Consider the following 21,536-nt stretch of genomic DNA (forward strand, 5'->3'; position numbering starts at 1 on the left):
CGTCGTCTGGGGTGGTTACGAACGTTCGACTGGGCTGAGGAAATGGAGGAGGGGAGAGAAACTACACCGACGACGGCGAGCCCCACCGGCAAGGTAGGTGTCACTGGGATGGTTTTAGTGTCTAGGGTGTGTCTGGACCGGACCGGCTGTGTATCCGTCGGTGCTGGCATCTGTGGGTGAACAGCATAGATGATGGTTCCATCGTAGCTGGACAGTCGTTGGTGCACCGTGCATCCGTTCCAAATCATTCACAATACATTCGTTGTCAGTCAGTCATGCTAAATTTGCACTAAGACGGAGTTATAGCCGTCCGCTGGTCGAATGTTTCCGTCCGCTGCCCGAACTGTTACCGTCCACTTCCTGGGCTGTTACCATTATACCGGACTGTCATCCGTTGTCACCTGCTCAGCTGTGCTCAGGCTGTTTGGACACCCCTCCCCACTCTCATATTTCCCCATCAATAACACGTAGTACCGGTACTGAAGCCGGACATTTCCTGTTATGGGCCATCCCGGCCACGACTACTGAGCGGCCTGAGTGTCAGGGAGGCGCCAGCCGGCCGGTCGGGAACCTCTCCAGATGCCCTGTCCGTCACCAGGGGTGTGTTGGCTGCGCTTCAAAGGTCTCACCGACTGGGTAGACTCTTCCGACAACCACAGACCGGCGTGTTTCAAAACATAATGAGTTCCAGGAGACGGTCCACAAGACTGGTTTTGTTTCTGCGTCCGTCTTGTTCCCTTGTACTGGTGATGTTCGTGTGTTTTTGTTGTGACTGGTTTGTTGTCCATTGTTTTGTTTTCACTGATATTACTTACACTTTTTGGCAAAGGTCCCAAACAGTTTCATCCCAGTTTCCTTGAACACCTTTCAAATCTGAGTCTAACCGCGTTCTCGGATATCCCTCAGGTGGCGCCACCGGCCGCGCCGCGGCCCGTCATCGACTACCTGGCCTGGCGGCCGCCGTCGCCCCCGCCGGCCGAGGAGCCGGACGGCGCCGCCGAGCCGGCGGAGCTGCCGTCGCACGTGCTGGAGGTGTACGACTTCCCGGCTGCGTTCACCACCCAGGACCTGACAGTGGTGTTTCAGGAGTTCGGCGCGCGCGGCTTCGACGTCCGCTGGGTGGACGACACACACGCACTGGCCGTATTCGCCAGCGCCTCCGCCGGTAGGAGTCTGGGGCGGCACTGGCAAAAGGCCTAGCTCGGGTCGGGCTGGGTGTGGGTGAGGACCTTAAAGGGACTGAGTAGAGTAACAGTCATTGCTAGGGTTTGGGATAGATCTGAATTTGTGATGAGTGATAAAGGTGAGAACAGAAGGTGAAAATCTAATGAGGTTGCTGCCTTATGCTGCACAGTTGAAAGTAATGACCATAGTCACCGCGGTCATCACTTCTATGTTGCCAATGCCCATAGCCATTTCTGTTTGTGACGGGGAGATTTGGGTTGGGTAAGGGCAAGTCCTTAGTGACCTGACCAGCCCTCCCTCCCTCTGCACCGCCAGCGGCGGTGGCGGAGACGCTGCTGCGGGACCACCCGCTGGTGCGGTGTCGGCCGCTGTCGCAGGCCTCGCCCAAGGCCCGCCAGAAGGCTGCGCGGTGTCAGCAGACGGCCGAGCTGCTGCCACACCGGCCGCGGCCCGAGACCTGCGCGCTCCAGGCGCGGCGCATGGTGTTCAGCGCGCTGGGGAGACGCGACTCGGCGCCGCGCGAGCAGCGGGAGCAGGAGCGGCGCCAGCTGCAGACGGCACGAGGTGAGGGCAGATGTCGCTGCAGACGGCACGAGGTGAGGGCAGATGTCGCTGCAGACGGCACGAGGTGAGGGCAGATGTCGCTGCAGACGGCACGAGGTGAGGACAGGACGGCTGCAGACGGCCAGAGGTGAGGACAGGACAGCTGCAGACGGCACGAGGTGAGGACAGGACAGCTGCAGACGGCACGAGATGAGGACAGGACAGCTACAGACGGCTCGAGGTGAGGACAGGACAGCTGCAGACGGCACGAGGTGAGGACAGATGTCGCTGCAGACGGCCAGAGGTGAGGACAGGACAGCTGCAGACGGCACGAGGTGAGGGCAGGACGGCTGCAGACGGCACGAGGTGAGGTCAGGACGGCTGCAGACGGCACGAGGTGAGGACAGGACGGCTGCAGATGGCCAGGGGTGAGGACAGGACGGCTGCAGACGGCACGAGGTGAGGGCAGATGTCGCTGTGGACCGTGCCGTTCTGATGGTGCGACTTACATCAGCTTGTGATTGTGTGTTGTGGAAAACCATAAACTTTCGTGCCAACGCTTAATCTAACACTATTTGGTCATTTACTTTTTGACTTTTTGAGGTCTGGGGCATTGCTTATCACTTTAACCCTTATTACATAGCGTGGTGAAAGAGTGGAAACTGTTCTCGGGGATAAACCTTCGAATTCCTTGCCGTATTGTGACGGGCTGCTCTCGATGTTTCACAGATAAGAAGCGACTGGCCGCTAAGCAGAAGCAGGACGCGTGGGAGGGCAACTTCAGCTGAAGAACTGCAGACGTCCGGCGAGTATCGGCTGGTGCGCGATCCATCAAGTCAGGGTGAGGGGCTGAGGGGCTAGGGTAGGTGGGTGCGGTGACGGCAATATTGACAGTTTTGTACTGGACGTGAGCGAGATGGATTCTCCTGGCAGAAGATATAACCCACAGCGGCTGTGGAATTTCGTGGAGTAACTGGGCGGGAAGTTTGAGAGTTTCATCCATCGATTAGTCGTAGGATAATAGTGATTACTATCATTAGCTCACCAGTGTAGCGTGTTTAGGTGCCGGTTTTCCGACGCACAGCTTTACAAGAAATGTTGCGCCGCAATGCCCGTACAAAACGTGGATCCAAAGCCCGCTCACTGCCGTGACGATATGTGATCGCTCTCGAGTAGTCGGCGAAGGTGTAGGTTTTCACATGCTGTCACTTTCTTTCACCCGATCAAAGTCTATGTCGTCCCTATAAATGTCTTGCTAGCTGTAGTGAAAAGACATTTGAGTATTATTTTATCATGAATGACATATTGCTTCTTGGCTTAGGAAAATTGTCTCAGTTGGGTGGCAAATTGAAACAGCTAGGCAGATCTTATTTAATACTAGTATTTTATTTATGAACATGTTTTTGCTCGCCGTGCTAGTTTTCGTCATAGTAGTCCACTTGTGTCATAATAGTTGGTCGCTTCATTTGCTGTGCGCCGAGGACACTCACTGCAATTTCTTACGAATTTATTCCTGCTCCTGAAAGTTTGGTGTAAAAATGCGGACCTTGCTACAAAAGCCATCAAGCAGTAATTACTAACGCCCATCGCCTATAGATAGGCGGTATTGTGCATTGCTAGGCTAGGATATTGTGCATCCGAACATTCGAATCTTTGCGTCCGTTTGCTCTCTGCCATAAAACTGATCACTTTTGCCGCCGAGGTGTAGGTGATTTAGTACCCGACTGATGTGCTGACGGTACAAAAGTACGCCTACTTAGCTGAGTGATTGAGGTCCATGATTTTATACCCTGCTTGTGTTTGTGTTTGTTTTTGTGTTTGTGTTTGGTTGAAGTACGCTTAGACTGTAATGCATGCTCAGTTTTTGTGCATTTGTCAGCAATTCTATGCGTTAGTGATATTTTCCTTTTCACCCCTCCCTGTCAAACCATCTCGAAAACTGTGTTCTTTGCTCAAGATAAGTGTGTCGTTTTACCGGCTTAAATTGCTACAGTAGACGGCCATGCAATATTAGAAGCTCTGCTTGGCAGCCCGTCCCTGCAGCCCGCAGGGTTTTCTGTGTAGGATCACTCTCAGTTGTGTACCAAGTGAGCTGACTGACGCGTCAGGCGCCGACGCTCTGTGGGAAGCTGTGTTCATTCGTGAAGTTTACACACCTCACCTCGCGTTTGCGACGCGCTGTGGTTCGTGTTTGTGCGAAGCGTGCTTGTTGTGCCTCGGTTGTGTTGAGTCCGAACTTGCGGACGGGATGCGCTCACTCTGGCAGAGCTGTAAATGACGCTGAGTGGGGCCGGTACGTCGGTCGGTTTGTACAGACACGACATGCGGTCAAAGTTGGGTAGAATTCGCGCTCTACCCCGTCGCGTGTGAGTGACTGAATGTGTGGGGTGGCGACTGATCCGACTGATCCCTCCGTCCTCCATTCGTTCAGTCAGTGTGTGACAATACTGTCCTTGACATCCAGGGCAGACGGACCGAACTTTCCCCATTTGCGTCGATGGGGATGCCGCGGGCACGGGCGTATGCGGTGTGTTGTAGTGAGAGAAGTGATGAGCTGAATCTTCCTATGAGCCAACAAAGCTGTGTCCAAAGACGTAATTCTGGTGCTCTCTTGAGTTGGTGAGATGCTGTGCCGTGTCACTGACCTCAAATACACGGAGGTATTTGGAACGTATGACTATATGAGGCATGGGAAGTTTGGTGGGTACCTGAGGATGATCAGCTGGAATAGGTGTGGTGGAGTTGCTCGTTAATCCTGTGTGCCAGCACTCAGCAGTGTGTTCGTTATTTTTTGGGGAGTCCGTGGAGAGGTAGACTCTCGATCGTTCATTTGTATCGGTCCTTTTTGATGCAATGCGGTTTAAACTCGCAGACCCTTTTGTTCGTAGTGAGACAGGCAGCCGAAGCGTGTCCTCTGCCCCCAATGCTTTTGATGTGGTGGTTGTGCCCTTTTTTACAACACCACAAAAGCAATTTACCTAAGCTATTTAATATATTTACAAATATTTTATGACAGGTTGAATACACAAGCATCATTAGTTGAGCATGGGCAGGCGAATCTAGCCAACAATCAAATATAGAAGTCATTCTGTTGAATGTTCCAATGGTCTCAAGATACAGGTTCCAGCGACCAGAAGTTTGGATACGATTGATACCCTAATTCTCGCCCCCAATCGAGTGGGGGCACCGGGCAGGGTGCACTCGCTCCCAGTTTGAAAGCTAAGTGGATCTGACAGTCGACAGATCTGTCAGTCTCAGTCGACAGCTCGGGGTATTCTCAACATCCAGACAGCTGGTTCCTGGAACCCTTATCTTGAAACCAACACTACAACACAAAAGTGGCTGAGTTAGATGACATCCGGAGGGCTTTCGGCTCCCCTGTACCTTACAATTAATAACATTGTATAAACACGCCACACGCACCATTCGCTCAAGGCCTCTGTTGGCATCATCATGCAGGGAATTGATTTCTCACGCTCGCCAACTTGCATACAACTGATACAGACAACACAGTACTCAAATAACCGGTGTTGATGTTGCAACTAAAGCAAATAAATAATATAATGATCAACAGGTAAAATGATCAAGATTCGCACAATGCGCACAAATAACTTCAGGCATTCCGTCAAACTCTTCCTGTATTACTCCAGCGCTGGTGAGTGGTTATCTTTCTTCTAAGCTGAATATCAGACTACCAAAAGCCCATGAATACATTTTCTTCTGTCCACACCTCTTCCTGTGCCTCCCGGACTCTGTCGGTCCCGACTACCACTGCTTGTCGATTTTCGGCCAGTCGGGGATGGGGTTTGGCCCGGGTCTTACCGCCGTCACCGACAGTCGGCTGGCAGCCGCCGCTGCAAACGGCGCCGAAAACTCGTCTCCGAACGGAGTCGGCTGCCCGCGGTGTCCGCCGCGCGGCGCCACTGAAGGCCGCCGTCTGATAGGTGTCGCCACCGTCGACTGCCGTCTGGTCTGAATGCGCTGCGGCGCCGCGGGCGACCGCCGCCTGGCCAGGAGACCCGGCGGAGTGAGCGGCTCCGCGGCGAACGCCGAACCGAACTTGAGCGGCGGCGACTGGAGCTCGTCCTCCGACAGAGTGTCCGCCAGATCGTCCTCTTCCGGCCAGCCGTGGTCGGCGCGTGACTCGAGCACAGCGAACGGAGGTCCGAACTCAGGCTGCGCCGGGCGCCGGCGGGCGGACGTGGGCCTGGTCCTGGGCGTCGTTCGCCGCAGGGGCGGACCCAGCTCATCCACGAACAGATTGGCGAATTGGGCGTCCAGGAGGGCAGACTGCGCTCGGAACGGGCCGGGATCGGCGCGCCGCCGCCACCCGGGTCTCGGCGCCGCCCGTGTGCGCTGCGTCGTCGAGGGAGTATCTCCGGTACTGGGCTTTGGCGCCGGGAAGGCGCCCAGGATGGAGACCTCCTCCGAACGGAGGAAGTCGTCGACCGTGTACAAGTCGGAGGAGGAGCGACGGGTCGAGGTTTCGGGCTGGACGTTCTGCGGTCGTGGTGCGCCGAAGCCGTCCTCGTCTGCTGAAGGCCGAAGGAGAGAGTCTGAGTGCACTGGGCCGAACCCGGAGACGTCCTCACTGGGCTCGGTGTACTCCGCCTCTTCTTTGGGGTCGGACAACTGATTGACTGGAGCCGGCGGCGCTCCACCGAAACTCTGCAAGCTGGACGTTCCGCTGTCACCACCTCCAACTACGTCCGATGCCTTGGGCCTCGAGTAGGTGCCGAACGGTGTCGGCTGAACGTCCTGCTCCGGGCTGGGGAGTTGAGTCGGCGTTACGTATTCAGCAGCCTCGTCCTCCTGAGGTGCTGGATCTGGACTGGCTTCGAAGTGGGAGGGGAAGGTTTTCGCTGTCTGATCATCGCCGGGACTTTCGCCCGCGTTGAGGACATCAGCGTCTTTTGGCTTGGAGTAGCCCTGTGGCCCGTAATCCAAAATGGACCGGGTAGGCTGAGGAGTTTCATCTGCAACGAAAGGCCCGTTTCCGGTATCGATGAAGTTTTCGTTTTGCTCGAGCAGATCTCCTGGTCTTGGCAGAGAGAACCCTCGCACTGATTGAGATGGTCCAGGCTTTTGGTTTTCAGACTGACTGGGAGCTGCTGGCGCTGGGTCATCTTCCACCAGAGAGTTGGGGTTGAAACCAACAATATCCGCGTCTTTCGGTCGACTGTAGGCGTTTTGCTCTCCGCTTGCGGAATTGTCACTGGCTGGCTGGAATTGTATCGGAGTGGTACGGAAACCAAACGTCTGATCGGTGTCGTCTTCAAGGATGCTGCTCTCCTGCGGCGAGCTAAATCCGCCTTCCGTCCTCCTGTTGGGCCCAGCTGGAGGAGCCCCAGGCTGCTGAGGGAAGTAACGGGACCGCACGAACCCGGCGGCCTGGTCTTCCGACAGAATATCGTCTTGTTTCGGCCTCATGTACCCGTCAAGCTGCGCTTCCTCGACAGCTGGGGCACCTGCCGGTGAGCTTCCGCCGTCAGACACACCTTGATCTCCAACTTCAGATGTCACGGGGTGGAAGAACTGGTTCCTCTCCTCGTTCACGCGCACGTCGTCATCAAGAACGTCATCGTCTTTGGGAGCAGCGTACTCTGGCCTGTCGGCCTCGGTCTCCGCGTTCTCGGATGGGTCGGTTCCTGGATAAGTCGCTGGTGACGACGACAGGGACGTGGGTCCTTCCTCCCTGGGTCTGGAGTACCCCTCCCTGGGAGGCTGTGGTGGCACTGGCGTCGGCGCCTGTCCTACCTGCGGGGGAGCGACGCCATCGCCGATGATGTGACCGGGTTTCGGGGCACCAAACCCACCGTCACTGGCTGGCGTCGCAGGTGCCTCCGCGGATTCCAGAGGTCTTGTGGAGAACACCGCAGCGTCAACGTCAGCCTCCGACTCCTCCGAGCTCTCTTCGTCGAGTCCCGCCGGTAACGCCCCAAGAATGGTGGAGGCCTTGGGCTTTCCGTACTGGCTGAGAGGCGGAGGGGAAGGTGGCGACGTCGGCTTCACCACCTCGTAACCGTAAGACAGGCTGAACGGTATGACGTCATCCGGCTTCACGCGGTTGGTGTATCCGTTGTCCTCGACGATCTCGACTGGCGGTTGGTGCGAGGTCTCCTGTCGGGGCCGGGGAGTAGTAGGTCGTGGACGGAGTGGCCGGACCTCCGAGGACGCGGTGGGTCGACGGACTGGTGTGGAGGGAGGCCGGGATGCTGGCCGCGCCTGGACGGGTCTCGGTTGGGGTCGCTGCTGAGGTCTCGGTTGGGGACGCTGCTGAGGCCTCGGCTGGGGTCGCTCCTGGGGTCTCGGATGAGGACGCTGTTGGGAGACGTATCCTGTTCCGGGAGATCCTGCTTCGGGAGTAGGCTGTCTCTGTGCCGGCTGGTAATTCTGAGTCACGGTAGGCCTGGGACTGGCGTGTGGGGTAGACTGCCCGCCCGTACCGCCGTGCCCTGCTGACGCCTGGGGAGCTGGGCTGAACTGAACGCTGTGCGGCGCGGGAGAGCCCGAGGTCCCAGGTTTGGGGCCCTGTGTCTGTTGGACATGGTTCTGCTGCTGGATGGGGAAGCCCGGCGGAGGCGTTGGGCGGTCGTACGGCGGTCCGGGCCGGGAGAACAGGGCCGAGTCATGCGGGCTCTCCGTCTGTGTCACTGTGTTGTACTCCGGCTGCGCCGCGTTTCCAGATGGGTTCGGATCGTTGATACCGGGTGCCTCCTTGGGTCTCCATTCGTACTCTGCGTCCTGGCCCTCGTCTTCCACATAGGAAACGTATTGCTGGGGTTCCTCCGCTTCGCTCTCGGGTCCATACTCCTCCTCCGATTGAGACTGCTCGAGGTAAGCTCCGCCGTCCTCCACTACACCCTCCTCATCGCCATCCTGACCGCCGATGTGCACGTGCTCCTGCAGCTTGGGCAGCGAGCGCAGCTTGGCGTCGTGGATGGTGCGCAACACCTGGTCCGAGTACTGCACCTTAGGCGGCACTAGCACCGTGTCGCCGATGTGCACCTGGCGCAGTCGCACCGGCGGCGGTCCGTCCGGCTGGTGGTTCAACTGCGTCGGCAGCGGGTTCTGCGGGTAGTAGAACGGCGCGTACTTCTGCAGCCACGGGTTCTCCTTGCTGTACAGATCGGCCATGAACGTGCCGTTCCGGAAGTCGGCAGATTCCTGGGACACCACGTTCGAGCCGTGCACCGTCTGCGTGAAGCGCGTGCGTTTGCGGCGCTCCTCTCGTTCGGCCTCCTCCTCCGAGATCAGCGGATTACTGACGCGTCGCGCGCTGCGGGCGCCGCCTGCCGCGATGTCAGCGACATCTATACTCAGCTGCTGGACGGCGTCAGCGTCGCCTGTGTCGATGTTAGGTTGGTCTGCGGCCGCGGTGGCGCTACCGTCACCGGCTGGGATTCCGGAGCCGTCTCCGCCGCCGGTGGAGGTCGCTGGGGTTCCATCGGCAAGGTTTGGCTGCCACCCTCCGCTCTCCCAGCCATCGGCATCTGGACCTGATCCAGACACCTCCTGATCTGTTGGAAAACGGCAGTGTTAGTTCAGAGATCATAATGTGCACGCGATCAAAGTATAGGGAGCACGATAGACATGCGTAATGGCATTGTGCAGCTCGCATATACCTAGTCGGCCAAGTGTTAAATCTGTGATCTCAATGACCATTACGATAACATTGCTTGATAAGGCTCGCATTTCATTCCATATCCATACGGCACGTTTAGAATATAGGACGAATAGGTATTCACTTAAGAAAATTGTTCGTCGCGTTTTCCTGTGGAAACTTTTTGGCTGCTATTGGAACTTATTTTCATTTGACATGCCTTACAGTAATTTATACTGATTGATGTATGTACCTATGCGGAACCGTATTCAAAGGTAAGCTTACGACCAGTCTAAATTACGATACACCCTTGTCTCAAAAGTCAAACCTCATCAGCGATCGTATGTGGACACTTACTGGTCGGAGGGTGGTGAGGGCCAATGACGTCATCGGATGCACCGTTCGGCCGCGCGTGCGCAGTGCCAAAGGACGTCGCCAATGCGATCAGCACCGCACACCAGAAGACCACCTGGGAAGAGACGGGTGGTGAGTATTTATCGAGATCACAGGCATTCCGAGAGCGTTCATCACACACCAAGTTATGTGCGGAATATTATACAGAGAAAGCGTACCTACTTTGAAAGTTATCGTAGGTACTTCACGGAGGCCGGAGCTGTCAAAACAGCTTGCTAGAGCGTCTTGCCATTTGCAAGTTAGGTACTCTAGCAAGCCGTTTTTTTTTCTCACCTTTTTACGTGTTGCAAAAATGTTATTTACGCTGACTGACTTGGTCACAATACGAATGGTCGATATGCTATGACGCTTAGCCCCTGTTGCGTACCGTTGCGTCTGCCAGGTACTTTAACTACTCGTACACCGCAGATGTCGGCCGCCGGGCCATCTGTGCCGGATAGGGTTAATTAACATTCTTTGGCGAGCCACTTTTCCGAACACAGGTGCACCATCTGAAAACAGAACCCGTTCATCCGCCTCCAACATGATCAGCGCAATTTTCTGACATCCGTGACTGACAATCAACACACCCGCGCCAGGAGATTTTCAGATCTGTCGTCCTTTGGGACGGAGATGAAAGTGGAAACCGCCGCTAATTGTCTGTCCGGCTCAGACCCAGCATCGTTCTATGATCCGCTGACATGAGTAGCCGTACGGCACCAGATGGTACCGGAGACGGCGAAAACGGACATCTGGCGATGCAACTCTCCGGCCATCATTCATCCTACTCCGGACTCTGGCAGCGGGGCGGCGCTCGGGGGCGGCCCACATAAAACCTCACAGTCAGGGAGTCACTTTCTCGTGCAACGTCCCTCCGGCGGGCCGCCTCTCTGAGGGTCCGTCAGAGTCCCTCCGGCGACCAACTCAGGTCCCAGCGAGACTATAAATCGCACCTGTTCACAGCCCGTCGGCTCTGAATGTGGCCCAGTCCAGTCACGGAGAGGGCAGAGCCCCCGGAACTTCCGGCTGTACAGGCGTCTATGAAGAGACGAGAGGAGAGTTTCGAACATGACCTGCCTGTTATTGCAGACAGGAGGCATTCGCTGGTTGCTCTGGGCACGGGCCAACATCTGCCGTGAGTTGAACCATGAGTTGACCCCGTCTGCCTCTAGTCGGCCTGCACCAAACGAAAACCGACATCCGTGACTGGGAAGTAGAGGTGGCAAAATGTGGACCCGAGGACCCGGTCCAAAGAACCAGTCTGGACCCATATGGATCCAGACTGGTTCCTGGAAATTTTCTGACGGGTCCAACCGGGTCCTACCATAAACTATACATCTTACACACTACACATTATTGCAAAATATGAAGTGAATGTTTCTTTGTACACAGTAGCTCATGAGTATTCCCAGTGGGAAATAGACTGTTTTACGTGATGCAACTATGATACCTACAGGTAGTTTGTATTAATTGACTTTTGACCTTTTCGGGAACGGGTCCAATTGGTTCCGATTCCAACTAAGACCGGGTCTGACTGGTTCCAGAAATGTCCAGCCGGGTCTGGTTCGAGTCTGGTTCCCAAAATTTTCATATTTTGCCATCTCTACTGGGAAGACTCGGTAGGCCAGCCGGGTCATCACGCAGCAGCATGCAGTGACCAGATGACGCCAGCTCTAGTATTCCATTGATATTTTAGTTTGTCAATTGTCATACTCATAGCTTGTAGATAGAGTGTCGATGCTATGGATTCCTCAATTGGTGTTCACATTAGCGTACAAAGGCACTTTCATGTGTGCTCACTGATTGAAGTCTTTAATTTGATTTCATTTACATCCTCCATCGGATACCAACCACTGGCTGATTAAAACCGCAACAAAGCTATGGCATGGTCTCGTTAATGCGACACACACATTTTTCGTGGTCAGATATGGTCCTCGAACTATGTGCTGGTGTCATAACCGGCCAAACTGATGGCCTGGAATTAGGGGGCGGGCAATGTCTGTGGTAAATCGGTGGTGGCAATGATGATGAATTGCCTCCGAGTCTCGGTACCTACCGGTGTGTATCCGAATTTCTCAATAGCTGCACGAGACAGACAGCCCAGAAATACCTACGTTTACGCCCGCTCTGTGAGCGCCGGCCGCTGCGTTACGAGATAACGAATTTTGGGCGGTAGGCTCGGGCTGCGACCGTCGCTAATGGGCAGGTTACACGGCAGTCTGCGTCACGATAGAGTGTCTCATTAGCCGTGTGAGCCGGCCGTGCTAGTGCAATACGGGTCGCACGTGAACACGACATACCGGCGCGAGCGGTGCTAACAGAGTTGCCGGAGTGATCGATCGTCGAGATACTCAGCTTCTGTGGCCCTGACTCGGTAAGAGACCAGTCATTCGTGGTTATGGACAGTGTCGGTGGAGACGGGGGAATTTGTTCTGTCCTCCCCGCTATCCACATATAACCGGTGACCTTAGTCTGCTATCACCGTCTCCTTTGCAATGGATAGAACACGTTTATGTGATGCGACGGACGGCCATCGAATTCCCATTAAACGGTGGCAGTGCCGAACCATCCGTTTCTTTGTCATGTGACGAATATGTCCTACCGGGTCTGACAGGTCTTCATCAGACATTTCCCGTCGAACTGCTTCGTGTGGATCAGGATCTTCCCCTTCCCGTCTCACGGGCTAAAATAGACTGTCCCCGCGGGGCGCACTCATGACGCCACGGTTTCAGAGCCCGCGGCGGCCGCCTGTCCCTCCCAGCGGCGACTGTAGAAACTCGCGGCACCCCACCGGCTGTAACAGAGCCGTGCGGCAGCGGCCGTCAGCCGTCGAAACCGACAGGTCGCGCGCAGCGACCCGGCAGGGCCCCGGCAGCTGGTGTGATGACTGCTCGCCGAAGGGCTGCGCAGGTTTCCCGGCATCTGTCGCGGCCACCGCCGACTAATGTTCCTCTGTTGACGGCGAAAGTGACCGACCGCCGACGACTGTTAGGTGCCTCAGCGGTGCGTGGCGCGTGCCGGCCGCACCATTCATCTCCGCACGGGACCGGAGAGCCACAGACGCTGTGACACACGTCACCGCCTCCTCTTTAGAGGAGAGTCGTCACCGCCTCCTCTTTAGAGGAGAGTTGTCACCGCCTCCTTTTACAGGAGAATCGGCCAGCGTCACTAGCGATGGCCGCCGCCCGCACTGGGCGGTAGACAGGCCAACCCGGGATAGTCTCGCACAGGATCTCGACTCTCGTTTTCATGTTAAATTATTAGACGAAAGCGAATAAGCCACGGAGCTTAAAGCCATTTGTCACAGCACAATATCTATAAATGAAGATGAATGCGGCTAAGATGGCATTGGCTGTAAACTGAGAAACTCTGGCCCGAGCAAAGAGTGAAACAGAATTACATATTGTCGCTTTTCTTACTGAGAACCATGACTGGGTGCATGTTACCATGACATTTAGTGCAGTAGATGCAAAAGGTAGGTATACCTACCGTGGTGTGAACTGCGGAGATAGTTCTATCACCATGTGCGTGCCCCGCGTAGTGCAATGTGAGAAAGCAGTACAGAATGTAACATTTTTAGTTGTCTGCACGAATTAGAGATTCATTTTTCGTCACTGCTTTGTAACCACCTGAGTTACTCATCTTTTCTCATGTTATTTGCGTCTAATGAATGTGGCAGGTCCCAGAGTTTCATTCCAGTTGATATACAGCGTACTGTATGTATGTCATTACCGGTAAGATTCTGTAACTACTTGTTGCCTGTGGGCGTCCAGTAAGCTTGGTACCATTGTCATCTTGTTTTCGTTTCCCATGGCTCCACTGACCAAGACCAATATGTAGTTACAATATACGGCCTTCTGTTGGCTGTTTGTTATTGTTATGTAACTCTGTTTGATAGTCCATTCTGTAATATGCCGTACAAAATAGAACAGGCGTCGCCTTATTTATTGATGACCATAGTTTAGTGTGGTTATGTTTGATGGTATGGAGACCAAATACCATCAATTGCTTATACTCGAATCCTACCGCCACAGCCCTCTCAGGAACCCGGCCGCCGTGTTCCCGTGTTGGTGTTCGTGTCCCCAATTTCCCCGGGCTCGTGAAATCTCCGAGAGTCTCCGCGTCTCCGGATCATCTGGCCGTTTTACCGCAGCCGGTCATTTCACGGCGTGTGGCGTGGGAGCGCAGCGCGTGGTCCTGCGCCCGGCGCCCGGCGGGGTGGGCCGGCCCCCGGGGTGCCTGCCGTACAGTCGGCAGACCGTCCGACGGACCGGCAGCCAGCTACCGCCACAGGCCACAGAGGAGGATGCACCGTGTTCCCAGGATATCAACCGTGCCGAGAGCGCAGTCCAAGGGCGGGAAAGTCGGCTGCGTTTTGAGAGTTGCTGCTCATCACATGACTCGCCTGAGTGGAGTGCGTTTTTTATGTGAGACATTTGAAATTAGAAACGGCCTCATGGCAGAGCTGAGGCTGCAGTTAATTATAAAATCTGTCGAAAGTGTGTCAGCAATGTCACGGTTCCGACACATGCAGCAAGCAGCTACTCAACGCGTAAACCTGTTCAACGCTGATCATGATCATGGCTGATGATGGAGTCCAAATGACTTAATTCATTGGCTGATTTGGCTTCGCCACCTTACATACTCGGCCAACTTTCCCACAGGCCCGAATTTCTCATAGAATCTGCCATACCTCCCCACAGACTCAGTCAGGGTTTCCTGTTGACTCGGCCCGTGTTCCCCCACAGACTCGGCCCCTGTTTCGCCACTGACTCGGCACTGACTTCCATATAGATCCAGCCCTGTTTCCCCACATACTCGGCTCTTTTATCCCGTAAACTTAATCCCGTTTTTTATTTTTATTCACATCCGATGACAACACAAAAGCAAATATTCAAAACATTATAATGTGTTGTCATCGAATGTGCATAAACATAGCAATGTCTGACATGCAACATCGGTCCCGTTTCCCCGCCGACTCGACCCACCTGTGGGTCGGCCATTCCGGTAGAAGGTAGGTGTGGCTGTTGCCAGCTGCGGGGTCCGCCGGTAACTCCTCTGGCCGGCTCTCCTCACTGCTCTCCACCAGCGGTAACGACTGATGGATGGTCGGGGACTGACCAGAATACCACCGTCCCAACAGGTGGGACAGAATACCTGCCGGCAAAGGGGGAGATGAGTTATATCGTTGTGTAACGGTGTAACGTCAGCTGTACAAAGAAACAAACAGTAGGTACGTAGGAATGAATAGCTGAGTGTTGTGCAACTCTTGTCTAAAACCAGCGTTGTTCTGTTTTATTTGTTTGTAATTTCCCCTATCAGTTCAACGAAATGTCCGTATAATTTTTGCCTGGCACACTGTCGCACACGGGTAGGTATCAAACTAATTCCAGTGTGGGACGCACTGGACGGTAAGTGCCTGTGACTAAAGACCACGCGATTGCGAGCTGGAAGAACCGTCCGGCGTCCACCAGATTGCGTCATCACGCACACACCACCGGTAGCCGCTGGGGCCGTATTCACGTCGACATCGTAAGTCGATTTTCTTTCGTAAGTATAATTTGGTATTCACGTCGACACTTCTTAAGTTTTTATCGACGGAGTTCACGTGAATAAAGAAAATTACTTAAGAAGTAGGTCAAACTTCAGAAAATTCTTACGAAAATGATCGACGTGAATACGGCCCCTGGTCACACGAGGCCCAGAGTGAGAATCGCGGCGGACGGATCGAAATGCTACTGTTTATGACGAATCGATGATACATACGGATCATGGCTCTGCTTCCAACAACGGAGTAACCTCGCATCTGCTATTACATTATAAGCTAACAACAGCTTCAATTTTGTAAGAATAAATATACCTATTCTAGAATTGGCGACGTCATGACGGCTCAGAAGGCTTATGTATTGACACCAAAAGCCTTCCACATATGGCGTGGCGATTACGGCCTTAGTTATTACGAGCGAACGAGCTCAGCGAGCGAAGTGAGTCTTTTCAATATAACGGAAAAATGTCAGTATGAGCGGCCCGGCCCGGCCTGTAACGCTTTTGAGAGGCTTATATCTCAGCAACCGCTGGACCGATTGGCCTGCGGTCTTTTTTGCTGGGTAGCCCCATCCCTTCTACCCCGTAATTGACTACTTTTGATACATCTCAGTGGCCGTCGTGGCACGTGCCACGTGAAAAGTCAAGGGTGTTCAAGCTGTTTGGAAAAGTAGTGATTTTGAGAGGCTCATATCTCAGCAGCCGCCTGGGCGATTGACTTGCGGTAATTTTTGTAGGGTAGCAGCATCCCTTCTTCCCAAAATAGGATACTCTCGATGCATGTGGGTCACCCCCAGTGCACGTGCAAAATACAACAATAAGAGGTGCCAAATTTGTTCCCATTTCAGTAGCTCGGTAATTACTGGGGCGATTTCGCTGAAACTTGGCATGCAGGTAGGCACCCACCAGGCAATGCATTCCCATGTGTTGCGGTTAGGGTGCTACTGCACGTGCGCACGTGCAGGGGGCGTTTCCAGATCTCGAGAACGGCTGGGCCGATTGCGCTCAAATTTGGTACACGGTTGGGGACCAGTTAGTAGGGTGCCGTGCAAAAGTCATTTTGGACCCCGTTTGAACGTGCGCACGTGCAGAATGCCGCTTCCAGATCTCAGGAACGGCTGGGCCGATTGCGTTCAAATTTGGCACACTGCTAGCGACCGGTTAGAAGGGTGCTTTGCGCAAGCCCGTTGGAAGCACCCTCTCGCCCTTCCGCACGTGCAGGACTCACTATCTCGCTCGCTCGTTCTTCGCCCAAAAGGCGTTTTACTGGTGAACTAGCCTTTAGTTATGAGTTGTTCAGGTTTGGAGCCACAACGTGACCATGCAGAAACAGTTGAGTTATGTGACTTGTCAGTGTGAACTACCTTGCTGTAGGATCCAATAGGCTTTGCATTTGATGCATTCATATAGTTCACATGTACCTACCTACACTGGACGGCGGCAAATTATCCTTGGTTTTATAGCGTGCCAAGTATTTCGCGTTGACGGTCATGTTTCATGGAAAGCTGAGTCGTCATGCAGTTTCACTAGCGCCGGTTCCCACCATTAGCGTCCGTTTGCGGGTGTAAGAGGGAATCCGCTGCTGGGGTGGGAGCGTTGGACGCCGCGGGAGCTCGGCAGAGGGATGAGTGACTGGACGAGTCGATATGTGTCTGCACTCTGATCAGGAGGAGCTCCAGGGACCGGAGAGTGACGCAGGCTGATTGGCAGCTGAAGGCCGCACATGCATAAATGTTTCTTTCTGAAGAAGACATTACACCTTTTTGCACTCAAAATAGGCATCTTTTCATTCAATTTCGGCGAATTGCATTCAATTTTAGCGATCTCTCATTTGCTTCGAATAGAGAGATCGCTAAAATTGAATGCAATTCGCCGAAATTGAATGAAAAGATGCCTATTTTGAGTTCAAAAAGGTGTACTATAATCTTAGAGAGATTACTAATGTTTGTAGAATACACTTTATAAACTCAAGCGAATGCGGATCGACTGATATGCAGCACAACTTTTCCGGTCAGGTCATGACCTTGGCCTTATGTAAAATTTTAGACCATTTAATTGAGGACAGACCGTTAAAGAGCTATCCAATGCACTTTTCCGCGGCGCTGTAGCTCAAAACGATCCACAGTTACGCGCCGGTTTATCGAAAATTGTCGAAATAGGCGAAATTGTTGACGTTTGATGACCTCCGCTGACCTGACCTTTGACTTCAACTAAAAATGACATAAGTGGGTACTCTCGTCAGTTTTTACTTTTTTCGCTCTTTGGAACGCCGCCTACCGCCTGTCGCTACGTGGCCCAGGAGGCGAATTAGAAGAAGGGGTTCGAATACCTTCAGCAGGGCGCAGAAATCCTCAGGGGGCGCGGGCTAAGACCAATCGACTCTTCACATCTGACCCGAATAAGATTTAGTCATTAATTATTTTACGCTTTTAAGTCCGGCATGTAGCTTCGGTCAAATGAATGAGCATCGACAAAGCAATATTTATGGAGAACTAAATTAAAACACTATGGAAAAATAAGCCGAGATTTTCCATGACACTTTACAAATGAGGTTAAAACAACACAGGTAATACGATGTTATTAAAAGTGATAAATAACAATAGCACATGATGATGTAGCATTGCATGATAACAACTAACCATTGACACAATACGTTATGGTATTGTGCCAGTGGAGTGCGTATTATTTAGGCCAGGGTTCAAAATGTCCAGGGCACAATGTGTCCAGTGCTCGAAATGGCCAGTGCCCTGAATTGGCCAGTGTTCACATTGTCCAGGGATTACATGGTCCAAATGTGGCCAACCGGCTGCAGATAGGGTAAATTCAAAGAGGCCAGGGTTCATAATGTCCAGGGCACGATGTGTCCAGTGTTCGAAATGGCCAGGGTTCATAATGTCCAGGGCACGATGTGTCCAGTGTTCGAAATGGCCAGTGTTCATAATGTCCAGGGCACGATGTGTCCAGTGTTTAAAATGGCCAGTGCCTTGAATGGGCCCGAGTTCATAATGTCCAGGGATTACATAGTCAACCCAACCCAACCAAACCTAACCTAACCTAACCTAACCTAACCTAACCTAACCTAACCTATAACCTAACCTAACCTAAGGTAATGATGTTTGCCTACCAGGGATAAGGAAATAGTTTCTCGCATGAATAGATTGCAAGCAATAGTAAATCAAATATTTTTAGGTTAAGTGGTTATGCATCAGGCTTCAGGCCTTCGGCCTGAAGCCAGATACATAACCACTTTACCTAAAAATATTTGATTTACTATTGCCTGTAATCTCTCCTAAGGCATTGCCTTCGGCACTGCACTGCTTCGCATTGAGCTGGTTCCGTGTTTTTTACATAATGACGTCACTTTCAGTGACTATGTAATCCCTGGACATTATGAACTCTGGCCCATTCAAGGCACTGGCCATTTTGAACACTGGACACATCGTGCCCTGGACATTATGAACCCTGGCCATTTCGAACACTGGACACATCGTGCCCTGGACATTATGAACCCTGGCCATTTCGAACACTGGGCACATCGTGCCCTGGACATTATGAACCCTGGACTCTTTGAATATACCCTATCTGCAGCCAGTTGGCCGCATTTGGACCATGCAACCCCTGGACATTATAAACTCTGGCCCATTCAAGGCACTGGCCATTTCGACACTGGGCATATCGTACCCTGGACATTATGAACCCTGGCCAGAATGAATGCTCCCCGTGCCGGTGTGCCCGGGAACTTTAGTAAAGTTGAACGGCGTGGTATAGCTTTAAATCACCTTTGGAAACAGCCCTTCGCTATCATGCTACTGTTCTGTAAATGTCAACCTAGAATACAATGGCTTACGGTGCTGTGTTTAAAGGGACCCTCCCACCTTCAAAAAAGTTTATGAATTGGCATGAAAGTGATGTCGCTCGGTTCAGAAAGAGCGAAAACGAATATCTACCAAATTTCACCGAAAAATATTCACCGGTTTTCAAGATATTAGACTTTTACTTTTGTTTACTTTTTTGGTATCTCCGCTGTTTCTAGCGACTTTATTTTAGAAGTGCGGCGTTTGCGGCAGATGTTGCGCGCAAATAGCATATACCACCGCGTGCTACAAAACGTTTTAGTCAAACATTTAAAAATCGTTAGATATTTGCGCTGACGTCACACATTCAGAGGGGTATTCCTAAGCATTAGCCCCTCTGAATCAAAATGCTGCAATTTTGAAATTCAATATTTCCGATTTAAGGCATTTCTCGATGTTGTGAGTGCCGAAACCGGTAATTGTGAGCCAGGGACCCCATTTTGGCTATCTCAACTCAAATCTAATGTTAAGGTGGGAGGGTCCCTTTAACCCACGCACCGACGGGGGTCTGCGCCAACTTCGTACCGACGGGGGGGGCGGATGACCGCCCCCCCTGAGATATCGAGAACGAAGCAAGATAGCGACAAGCGGTAAACGGCATCGGATACGCACGGACAAGGTCTACAATTTTTACTAAGGTCATTTTCGGGTCAGGTCAAAGATGACGTCACAGGGGTCGAAAAAGTCAAAATGGCGGCGCTAAATATGGAGAGTTTTTCTCGAATAACTTTCGAATTAGTCAAGATAGGAACAAACTAAGGGCAGCATCGTGATCCTCTCGTCAATCTGCATCGAATGATAGATATGTTGACCTCGAAAGGTCAAGGTCAAAGGTTGACCTCAGGTCACGTGACCTCGAGGTCATCATGTATAACATTCGATGCGCCTTGACGAGCTGAACACAATGAGACCATCCGCGCGGCTGTATCTTGTTCCTGTACGGAGTTATTGTCAAAAAACCGCTGGTGACCCCTGATGACGTCACATGACCTTACAGCTGCCCAACAGCAAAACAGACCTCAAGGTAGTGAAGGTTGATCGTATATGAGGTCATGTATGGTTTATGGGGCCATTCCGACCCGTTTTAGTGGTAAAAACAGGGAGTTGATTTTTCCTCCATTGACTTATAATGGGGAGGTCGAGAAATTGACCTGACCTTAGGTCATCGATATAAAAATTCCGAGATATGCAAATTGTAGCTACTAATGACCTTATAACATCCTGCGACTTTCAAAGGCCTCGGACATCTACTGTAGCTCTGGCACGGTGACAAAGTTGCAAAAAGTGACTTGAGGTTGGTCATTCAAAGTGACCTGGTGACCTGACCTTAAATGTTAGGAGGTTCTAACTTGCACACCATGTGTAAAATTGATGAGAGAATAGTCGTACCAAATTTTGCGCCGCGCGCGGTTTTTCCGCTATTCGCGAAAAACCTCAGGGGGGCGGATATCCGCCCCCCCCCCCGTCGGTGCGCGTGTCAAAGTGAATACTGATTGCTCAATATAGATCGAACTCGCTCTAAACATAATAGAATGAGCTTCAGCTGTATGTCAATTGTCAACCTTTCTGAGACAGAAGTTTCATGGGGATGATGGACTCTCCTACTACTGTCACAGAGCTGTACTACCACCCTGCCGATTCCTTACCGATTGCCGGGTGTCTCTATGCTGGGAGCGCTGTCTCCGCGATGTGTCCAAGTCTCGGCGCACGGAGCTCAGTCTCCCGGTCTGACGGACGGAGAGGGTCCGTCTATGTCGTCTCGGCCGGCACCAGCGTCCAACTGACCGGTCAGCGTGCGGCGGCCGCCGGCGGAGCTGCGCCCACCCGTCTCGCACACCCGTGACGAGCGCGCGCGGCGAGAAAGTCGTGTCGGGAACGACGGACTGACATGGGGAACTGCGGCGTACTAACCGCGGCACGTCGACGGCGGACGCCGGCCGTCCGTCAACTCTGCACCTGCACATGGGCGGCCGTCCATGCAGTGATATGCGGTGTGAGAAAACCAAGAATAGGCCAGTTAGTAGTTCGACCAGCAAATTAGGGGCAGACATCTACTTGAGCTGTCATGCGCGTTTGATTTGGTAATTCAAGCCCGCCACTCCGAGACAGAGAATTCTGCAGACAAGTTCATGTTCTAATAAACTCATCGGTTAGTTCAGAGAACCGTGCACGTCGGAACTTTCGGGGCTCAAGCGCCGAACGAGCGATTTATCTGTGCGCTATTCTGCATGAATTTGCATGAGCTATATGAAATGCTGTCATCCGATGAAGCATCAAGTATCTAAGCCGGCCAAGTTTCTCAGTCACAGTGAAAGAAAGCTCCTTTCTGAATCTCAATCTCTACGATTTTGATATCGTTTGCAGTGAGCCGTACTCAGCTCCATTCGGTTCACCTGTCTACGCGGAGACTGCAT

General features: G+C 52.8%; 2 protein-coding genes across 2 annotated transcripts; one reads left to right on the forward strand and one right to left on the reverse strand.

The window, feature by feature from the left end:
* Positions 1-906: 906 nt before the first annotated feature.
* LOC122372843 (coiled-coil domain-containing protein R3HCC1L-like) lies at positions 907-4,398 on the forward strand (the record flags this gene model as incomplete). The annotated part of the gene is made up of 3 exons (XM_043350452.1): positions 907-1,165; positions 1,501-1,749; positions 2,458-4,398. Coding segments are annotated over 3 exons (567 nt in total), but the record flags the coding sequence as incomplete, so codon positions are not given.
* A 309-nt stretch (positions 4,399-4,707) lies between these two features.
* LOC122372842 (cell surface glycoprotein 1-like) lies at positions 4,708-14,860 on the reverse strand. The gene is made up of 3 exons (XM_043350450.1): positions 14,713-14,860; positions 9,689-9,800; positions 4,708-9,248 (listed from the first exon to the last, which is right to left on the reverse strand). The coding sequence occupies exons 1-3, from the start codon at positions 14,725-14,727 to the stop codon at positions 5,494-5,496; spliced, it is 3,882 nt and encodes a 1,293-aa protein (XP_043206385.1). The 5' UTR covers positions 14,728-14,860; the 3' UTR covers positions 4,708-5,493.
* Between the last annotated feature and the right edge of the window lie 6,676 nt (positions 14,861-21,536).

This window comes from Amphibalanus amphitrite, unplaced genomic scaffold, assembly GCF_019059575.1.
Source record: "Amphibalanus amphitrite isolate SeventyFive unplaced genomic scaffold, NRLGWU_Aamphi_draft 001407F_arrow, whole genome shotgun sequence".
NCBI lineage: Eukaryota > Metazoa > Arthropoda > Thecostraca > Balanomorpha > Balanidae > Amphibalanus > Amphibalanus amphitrite.

Excerpts from the sequence above, each read along its gene's own strand:
- LOC122372842 (XM_043350450.1), bottom strand. Across the intron at positions 9,249-9,688 it reads CCCTCACCACCCTCCGACCA|ATCAGGAGGTGTCTGGATCA; the intron begins GTAAGTGTCCAC and ends GTTTTCCAACAG.